At 40.2% G+C, this 10,113-nt stretch overlaps 1 protein-coding gene across 1 annotated transcript; it reads right to left on the bottom strand.

Moving 5' to 3' along the window:
• Window positions 1–8,937: 8,937 nt before the first annotated feature.
• Window positions 8,938–9,380, bottom strand: LOC108727476 (uncharacterized). The gene is made up of 2 exons (XM_018455618.1): window positions 9,182–9,380; window positions 8,938–9,108 (listed from the first exon to the last, which is right to left on the bottom strand). Exons 1-2 carry the CDS (start codon window positions 9,371–9,373, stop codon window positions 8,938–8,940), a joined length of 363 nt encoding a protein of 120 aa, XP_018311120.1. The 5' UTR covers window positions 9,374–9,380.
• Window positions 9,381–10,113: the final 733 nt, after the last annotated feature.

The raw sequence follows: 10,113 nt of genomic DNA, 5'->3' as shown, positions 1-10,113 counted from the left end.
AAGTTTCCTTCCCAATAAGATCGGATTCCTATATATATATATATTAATATTATCCCCGTATACAGCCGCTATATTCGGCGAGACCATTCCTGACATCATCATCAGTTTTGCTTAACCACTTACAGCAATTTCTCAGAAGTGGGATAATGCTTCCACCTTTTCCTCACAGAGGATATCCTTCCCGGCGATTTTTCCTTTTCACTAGCCGAGCTTCTACGTCTCGTCGAAAGCCATCGCCGTCGGCCGATCAATAAGTGTCGACCATTTCTGCCGTTCACCGGTACGGCTAATTCCGAGAGTTGCGTCAACGTATCGTTTTCCGCGTCTTTCAAGACTGTTTCAAGACCCTTTTACAAAGTGCTTAAGAGCGAATCCGAGCTCGATCGTCGCATCGATCTCCGTGAGCAGTGCATCAGTACGAGTGTGCCGCCATGTGCTCTCGCCATATTGGCACGTTTCGCGCGTTTCCGCATTAACGAACGCTAAGCCTATCGTGCGCGAAATTGATAGGTTCGAGTGCAATACCACTAACGGGTTGTGGTTGAATTGGTGTGTGGAAAAACATTACGAGAGTATCTCGGTATACGCCGCTCTATATTGTTGTTTAGACAAATGCGTCGCCTCGTCGGTCGATTCGCGTTGCGGGCATAAACCGCTATTACAAGCTATTCGTGCACGATGATTTCTGCGCCGGTATGATGGATCCATTGTCACTAAATAGACAACAACTGGAGGAAGACTCGCTGGAGGTCCTTAAATGTAAACTCGCGATGTGCAATCTCCCGATCGAACAATCTCGAGCCAAATGCATCGAAGTGCTTCTCGAGTATATGGAGAGACATAATCTCGCCGGAATGGATCCGCCAGACGCTAACAACCCGAGTCAGGTCGAGGAAAATGCTCCTCTCCCTAATGCAATAGAGGACATGCAGAAAGTGATCCAACGTCTCTCCGACAGCATGGCGATACTCATGAGCCGCAGTAGCAATCTCGTTCCGCCTGCAATCCCTAAGGCACCTTTTAGAAATTCATCGCAACCGCTAGTAACACTACCTGAATCGTCAACGAACCGAACCATGTCTAGCATTCCAATCACGCAAGCAATCACATTATTGGCGTCGCAAATTCCAACATTCGACGATTCGGAGGACGAGGACGTCGAGGTATGAATCCGTCGAGTGGAACTTATCGCTGATGGTCACGGCGTTAGTGAGAACGTCTATTGGCCGCAACAGGCAAATTGCTCAAGCTTGCCAGAGATTGGTTCCACATGGAAGAAGGTCCGACCACTCATTCGTGGCCTTTATTTAAGGAAGCTATCACATTAAGGTTTAAACGATGAGTTCCTTTCCACGTCACCATGACCAAGATCGAGAACCGTAAGTGGAATTTCTCCAAGGAATCTTTTCAAGATTATACGATGCAAAAGCTTAAGCTGATGCATACACTGTCGTTTCCTGAACGAGATAAAATTCAATTAATTATCAATGACATAAGCAGCTCTTCGCTGCGAGCCACTGCCACAGCATTACGAGCATTCTCAATCAACGAATTCCTGAAACAAATGTACGAGATTACAAGTGTATTCAACAGTTTCCAGAAAAAATTTTCACCCTTACCGGCGAAGAAGAAGGAGAGATCCCCCTCTTCCCCATCTTCAACTTCTAAAGAGAAGTCTCAACTGAAGTCATCAAGGGGGACATCACTTGTGCTTATTGTAAAGCAAAGGGACACCAGAAAACCGATTGTTTCAAATTAAAAAGGAAGGAACAATCAGCGACTAGCTCTGGATCCAATGCAGGGAAGTCTACGGTATCATCCACCGACTCGAAGGATGTCTCATCATTGGTCGGCTGCGTCTCCAATGAAGTAGCACATAAACTAGAGATAAGCAACCCTGTCATAGAAGCTTTCTCAAGTCATATCATTCTCAATAATTCGCCTTGCAGTCTTAACGCATTGATCGACACGGGTAGCCCAGTTTCTTTTATTCTAAGTTCAACTTTCAAAATATTCTTCGGGCAACAATTTGTCTGCTATAAGACGCCCATTAGCAGTTTTAAAGCCTTGAATAACGTCGACATTAAAGTAATTAGTTCTCATGATACACAAATAGAGTTAGCCACACTTCCCGATTTAGTTTTGCGAATTAATTTTCAAGTAGTGGATAATAACGCATGGTCTACTTATGTAATTCTAGGCCGCGATTTCTTTGCTGAAAACAAGCTGGCACTAATACTATATATAGCCCATCGTGCAGCGAGAAACTTGACCGCGTCCGACTTTTTAATGAAGTAGCCTCTACCGAAATTCGGTCGACAATGATAATTCTTTAAACACGTTGTGCCGCACAGATTTTGGTCCGGAAGAGGTCTCCAAGGTCGTTCAGACTGTTGAAGAAATAATTAAGACTCCTGTCTCGATCATTGACGATGACTATAATGTTAAAGTCACTATTAAAGATAATTCTGTTTACACTTACGCGCCTCGTCGTTTTGCACACGCTGAGCGTATTGTAATTAGAGAGATTACGAATGATCTTCTAGTTAGGAAAATAATTCAGCCAAGTAAATCGCCGTATTGCGCCCTGGTAGTCTTGGTGCGGAAGAAAGACGGTCGCTCTAGACTTTGCGCGGATTTACAACCTCTAAACGACCGGGTAGTCAAACAACACTTTACGTTTCCGGTCATCGAGGATTGTCTGACTCGTCAGGGGAACAATCGAGTGTTTACTTTGTTGGACCTGAAAGATGGTTTCCATTTAATAAAAATACACCCGAATAGCTCTAAATATTTTTCATTTGCCACACCGGATGGCCAATATGAATACTTGCGCCTTCCGTTTGGGTATTGCGAGGCATCGGCGGAGTTTCAGCGGAAGTTAAACTATATCTTACAACCTCTTATCAGAGAAGATGAAATAATTGTTTACATGGACGACATTTTAATACCATCAATTACTACAGATGAAAATTTAATAACTATTTAATTTTAAAAAAATGTTAGTTTCTTAGAAAAACGATTGAATATCTTGGATATTCGATCTCTTCCGCTGAAATTACGTTGAGCAGGCGCCATACCGAAGCCGTTCGCAATTACCCATATCCTAAATCGACACACGAATTGCAGAGGGCGTTAGGATTTTTCAATTATTTTCACAGATTCATTCCGGATTACGCGGCGAAGGCCAAACCTTTGACTAATCTGCTACGCAAAAAAATAGAGTTCGTGTTCGATGAATGTAGAGAGGCATTTGATAACTTCAAGAGTGCTCTCGCGTTACATCCTGTTTTGAGGCTTTACCAGCCTACAAGAGAAACTCAGCTGCATACCGATGCTAGCGCGATCGCTTTAGGCGCCATTTTATTACAACGACAAGACAATGGGGCATTTGCACCGATAGCCTATTTCAGTCAAACTACTAATGATGCTGAAACCCGTTACCACTCCTTTGAATTGGAGATGCTAGCGGTCGTAAAAGCGGTGGAGAGGTTCCATATTTATCTTTACGGAGTAAAGTTTAAGGTCGTGACAGATTGCAGTGCTTTGACCTACGCGATGTGTAAAGCAAATATAAATCCCCGGATGGGTATTAAGGCTACAGAATTATACTTTCGATGTGGAACATCGCAACAGTCACAAAATGGCACATGTAGACGCATTGAGCCGTATCAGTGTTGCGTCGATAAGCACTATTCCCCTAGAACAGAAATTACAACATCGTCAGTTAGCCGATCCGCAACTTAGGAAGGTTGCTCGGAATTTAGAACAAGAGGATAATCAAGAATTTCAATTAATAGACGGTCTAGTGTATAGGAAGGGGAAATATGGCGCTCGATTCGTTATTCCGGAAGGAATGATACACCAATTAATGCGTATCACGATGATTCTGCTCACTGCGGAAACGAAAAGACATATCAGGGTCTTAGCGCTAATTATTGGTTCCCGTCCATGCGTAGCAAAATTAAAGACTACGTGGAAAACTGCCTAGTATGTCTGCTAGCAAATCATTCGTCTGCCACAGTGGGCCAGACGACCCGAAATCTTGGCCAAAATTCAAAATGTTGATGGATTGGCATAAAACTCAGTATCTAAGGGTTTTTAGGGTCACTGATTTCGAATCCAAACTCAAAATTTAGAAATTCAAAATGGCGGATCCAACATGGCGAACGAGAATGCTAAAAATGTTTCAATTGCTGTTAAATTTGATATTCAAGGGTTTTTGGAGTCGCTGATTTCGAATCCGAACTCAGAATTTAGAAATTCAAAATGGCGGATCCAACATGGCGAACGAGAATGCTAAAAATGTTTCAATTGCTGTTAAATTTGATATTCAAGGGTTTTTGGAGTCGCTGATTTCGAATCCGAACTCAGAATTTAGAAATTCAAAATGGCGGATCCAAAATGGCGAACCGAAAATGCAAAAACAAGTAAATTTTTAATGAAAACTTTATTTAAAAATTTTTTTGTATTTTATCATTTTTATATTTTTAACATTTTTTGAAACTGATTAATTAGTATTCAAGCGTAATTAGAAATCTTCATCACACTGCTCTTCATTAGTCAACTCCGTATCATGCAAACTTTCGTAAAACATTCCTAAGTTTGACCAATTATGTATTCTCTCTCTTTTTCTCAATCAAACGAGACCGAGAAAGAGAATGACTCAAGCGGCCTTACAAATTTTTACGGAAGTTTGCATGATACGGTCATTTGACTAATGAAGAGTAGTATGATGAAGATTTGTAATTATGTTTGAATAATAATTAATTAATCAATTTTCAAAAATGTTTAACTACATTCAAATTTTTAAATAAAAAAATTAAAAAATCGATATATACTACTGAATTTCATAAAAATTAGACAATTATTATAGAAAATTGTTCGCTATTTTGGATCCGCCATTTTGAATTGTGCAATTCTGACATCAGATTCGAAATTAGCGATCCGAAAAACCGTACATGACCATAATTTTTCATAATTTTATCAAAATTCTGGAGTAAATGGATTTTTGGTCACTTATTCGAGTCTCTTGGCCTACTGTGTAGTAGTGGGAAAATAAATACATATCTTTAGTAACGAGCAAAAGTAGCAAAGAGTAGCAATTTGTTCTCGTTATAGTAGTGTTAATATTTAGAGTAAATAAATGTATAGCATTATTATTTGTCCATTTTTAAAACAAATACGATTTTTAAACATTTAATTTATAAAGTTTATATTCATAGTTTTAATCTTTTTTATTTTAAAGATAGGTCTGAAATTATCACCTATATTTTGTAATCAAGCGGTTATTCCTCGAAACCTGTTACCAAAACCTTATTATACAGTTCATTTATATGTTCTCTGAGATATTCTTATGACATATGAAATATTGTTTACAGTAAATTTTAAACTCGACTTTTGGCCAGTTTTTCGGGTCGTCTGGTCCACTGTGGTCTGGCGCGAAAGAAGGCGAAATGCAAATAACGCCGACTCCTACTTTACCATTTCGTATATTACATATAGACCATACGGGTCCATTGCCGGAAACAGACGATAAATTTAAGCATGTACTGGCTTTGATTGATGCCTTTACCCGCTTCACTTGGTTATTCGCGGTAAAGAGCTCGACCTCACGAGAGGTAATAGATCATTTAACACCGTTATTTAACATGTTCGAAAATCCTAACGAATTGGTCTCAGATCGGGGCACTGCCTTCTCCTCGCGCGAGTTCACAGAATTCCTTGCTAATCACGAAATTAAGCACCGTTTGATAGCTGTAGCTACTCCATGGGCTAACGGATTAATAGAACGCGTTAACCGATTTATAAAATCATCTTTTAAAAAGATAGTTGTCGAAGATACCGATTGGGCCAATCACTTGTCATCGATACAATATGTTATAAATAACACGTTCCATTCTTCCACTAAAAGTACTCCCTCAAAACTCTTCTTCGGGTATGATCAGCGTAACCATGCCGATGCAAACTTATAGATCTCTTAACGGAGTTAGCCAAAACCGATTTGCATTACGAGGAAGAACGAGAATTAGCGCGTCGATTAGCGGTAAATACGACTAATCAACTTAAATATTATAACAAAGTCTACTATGATCAAAGGCACAAAACTCCTACAAATTATAAACTAGGGGATTATGTAAGCATTCGTGATCAGGCGCCCACATCGGGTGTTAATAAGAAGATTAAACCTTTATAAGCCCGTATATGATAAGTAAAATTCTCGATAAAAACCGGTATGTTGTCACCGATATTCCCGGTTTTAATTTAACTTCGAGACCGTATAATTCCATTCTCTCTCCGGATTTATATAAATTAAAGTATTTGCTCAAACCTATGGTTCCTCCTGAAGAAAACGTACCTGCGTTAAACTTAAGTATTATTATTATAGTTTTATAGTGTATTATTATAATTTGGTTTTATTTTTAAGAGAAAAAGAGAAACCTCTATGTCCATTCGCGACTTTACTAAACCATTTTTAATCTTTAATATGTAAGAGTTTTGTACGCCCCATTGACTTGTGAATTTATAAGTGTACGTATATCAGTATTGAATGTAAGTGCAATTGTTTTGTTTAGCTCAAACCGATCTCACGATTAAGAGAATGTTATATGAAAGTGTTCAAATTATTATTTCTTTTATTTTTACAATTAATTTTTCCTGATCGTTCGGGACGAACGAAAGGATAGGATGGCCGAGCTGTAAGAAACGGCAATATTACCAGTTACTTTTTAAAACGTTATGTTACGCGCGGAGTGTACCGATGCGCGCGCAGTCCTTCTAGGCGTTGATTGGCCTAGAGGAAAGAGTTCCGCGACGCTTGCGCCGCGGAGGTAACACTGAAGAAGACGACGACATTGTCGTTATGGCGGTTAACGGGCACGAGACACGTGTGTGTATGATGTGAGACAATAAAGCTTATTTTGTGCGTTATCGACTAGTTAACTTGATCCTTCAAGGTTCCAAGTTTCCTTACCAATAAGATCGAATCCCTAGTCTATATATACAGGGTGTCCGGTAACGACCGCAAAATATTTCGTGCGTGGGTAGAACAGACTACACTGAGTCGAAAAGTCCTGTACCATTTTGCAGTGTCAACAATAGTTAAGGAGATATTAACGTTTAAAGATAAGCAAATAAGAGCCGGCCTGCTGCTGCCGAATGGACAACCCACCGATCGCACGGCGCGCGGACCGCTGGGAGTGGGGATGGCCTAGCAGGCGCGCCGCGCCATTCGAGCTTAGAGGCTCGCGGCGGTCAGCGGGGCGCTTGTCCCACTCCCCGCGCGCCAAACTATCGATGGCGGATATTCGGCGTTTTAGAAATAATATCTCGATTGCGAAAATTGGGAAATGATCGAAATCTTTTTGAGAACTCAATTTAGTTCGCTCTAAAGCGTGCGCGTGTACATACAGAAAAATGTTACATATGTATAAATATAACTTGTTTTAAATAAATAATAAGTGTATTTTAAAAGGGTATTTGATAATTCTACCGACAACGTTCGTGAATAAGATAGAGCGGACTGATAGATTAAACTGAATCGAAAAGTCCTTTATCATTTTGCAATTTTCGCAATAGTTAACAAGATATTAATTACTAAAATATTGGTTTTCAATAATTTTTTAATCAAGTATTATCAACTTTACAGAAAAACAGCAACAGACAAAAATTGTTTATTTTTTCTCATAAAGCTCTAGAAATCTTTTCAGAATTTTTTATCAACCTTTTAGTACTGCATTTTCTTATTAACAACTATTTTTAGCAAAATGAGAAAATACGGTACTAAAAAATTCTGAAAAATTCCTAGAGCTTTATGAAAAGAAAATAAACAATATTTGTATCTTGCTGTTTTTCTGTAAAGTTGATAGTACTTGAGTAAAAAATTATTGAAACCAATATTCAGCGATATTTAGTAATTAATATCTTGTTAACTATCGCGAAAATTGCAAAACGGTACAGAGCTTGTCGACTCAGTTTAGTCCGCTCTACCTGTCCACGAGCATTGTCGGTTCGACAATTATCAAACGCCCTGTATTATCAAGAAAATATACTTTGTAAAGATAATCGTTACTCAAAAGAATAAGAATAAAACTTGCGTCTTTTCTTATTAGCACTAGCATGATATTTTTCTGCATGTACGTACACGAAATATTAATCGGTATGTAATGCAGGCTCGCAAGTCAAGAAATAATTATTATTTTTGTCATTTTTTTGGTAAAAAACTGATGAAGCACTATCATTTCCACACCATCTGGCGGTAGATAGCATGGCGCATTTTTTTTTAAGTGGTATCCCCAGTAGGTCTAATCCACTCTTGCATTTTAATGCAAGAATTGTTCGAAGTGCCTTCCTCGCTCTCGTAAGCAGATTTCGGCTCTTCGAGTAATATTGCGCGTCGCGCGATGCGCCATTTCTGGTGTAATGGTATTGAAAGCTGCGAGAATCGCTTCTCGTGCCTCAGCTTCAGTACCATTACGAATATGCTCGACTAAATTTTTGATGTGACCCCAAATGAAATAGTCGAGCACGTTAAGATCCGGCGACCGCGCCGGCCAAATGATTGGGCCACCTCGACCCATCCACTTGTCCGGATAGCGCGTGTCTAATATGTCGCGTACCTGCCGCGAAAAGTGCGCAGGAGCCCCGTCGTGTTGGAAAATGAGTTCCCCCCGTTCGCGAAGAGGAATGTTTTCGAGAAGGACGGGTAACTCATTTTCCAAAAAATCGGCGTATAATCTAACGACTTCTCCCGTTAGACGCAGCGGGAGAAAGAAAGGACCGATCTGAAAATTATGACAAGATTGTTATTTTAAAAAGTACGAGAGAGAGAGACAGAGACAGAGACAGAAAGAGAGAGAGAGAGAGAGAAAGAGAGAATTCCTTAAATAAACCCATTACTACTTACGATTCGGTTCGCTACTGTTCCTGCCCACACATTTATCGACCAGCGATATTGAAAAGCACCTTGGCGAACAGCGTGCGGATTTTCATCTGCCCATAATAAATTATTGCGTGAGTTAAACACGCCATTCGGTGTGAACGTTGCTTCGTTCGTCCACAAAATGCAGTCGGGGAAAAGGGCATTTCGCCGACATTGCGCGAGCAATCCTACGTTACATTTCGCTGGCAGTTAATATTTCTTAAAAACAACGAAATCATTTTATAAAAATAATACAAATACCTTCGCAAAAACAGATGCGCGGCTCTTCGTCTCTCGCAAGAAGTTGCTGCACCCGTTGCAAATGATACCGATGCAGTCCGTTGCGGCGTACAGCACTGTACACCGCATGTCGGGAGAGACCAAGGGCATGAGCGACACGACGTACGCTGTTCCTGGGGTTTTCTTCAAATGCTTGTAGGATTCTCTCTTCATCTTTCACGCGAATTGCCCAGTTCGAAGACATCGAATACATCTCAAAATAAAAATCGCATCAGGATGTCTTTCGCGCGCGGGAAATCGTTCAGTGTAGAAACAAGTGGCGGCAAAAACAATGTTGTTAATTTGTTATCAGCTTCATTTGTTTCTTCACAATCAATCCTTCAATCGTCCAGTGTGTCTTAATGCGTGTGGACCAGAACATTGCATCTATTCTGAGAAAATGGCGAGTTATACTCTTCAAGAATACACTGACATGATTATTATGTACGGTGTAGCCCGAGAATGTGGTCTTGCTGCCGCCCGTCATTACGCGGAACGATATCCTGCATGCGAAAGACATTTACATCCCGATGTAAATGTCATTTTGAGATGTGTTCGACGATTTCGGAAAACGGGATCTGTATTACAAACTCAGCACGGTAGAAGAATGCATATTCACGTGGAAGATGAAGAAAGAATCCTACATTTGAAGAAAACCCTAGGAACAGCGTACGTCGTGTCGCTCATGCCCTTGGTCTCTCCCGACATGCGGTGTACAGTGCTGTACGCCGCAACGGACTGCATCGGTATCATTTGCAACGGGTGCAGCAACTTCTTGCGAGAGACGAAGAGCCGCGCATCTGTTTTTGCGAAGGTATTTGTATTATTTTTATAAAATGATTTCGTTGTTTTTAAGAAATATTAACTGCCAGCGAAATGTAACGTAGGATTGCTCGCGCAATGTCGGCGAAATG

Source organism: Mycetomoellerius zeteki, unplaced genomic scaffold (genome assembly GCF_001594055.1).
Source record: "Mycetomoellerius zeteki isolate Tzet28-1 unplaced genomic scaffold, Tzet1.0 scaffold498, whole genome shotgun sequence".
Taxonomy (NCBI): domain Eukaryota; kingdom Metazoa; phylum Arthropoda; class Insecta; order Hymenoptera; family Formicidae; genus Mycetomoellerius; species Mycetomoellerius zeteki.
This window is presented reverse-complemented; position numbering and strand designations above follow the sequence as displayed.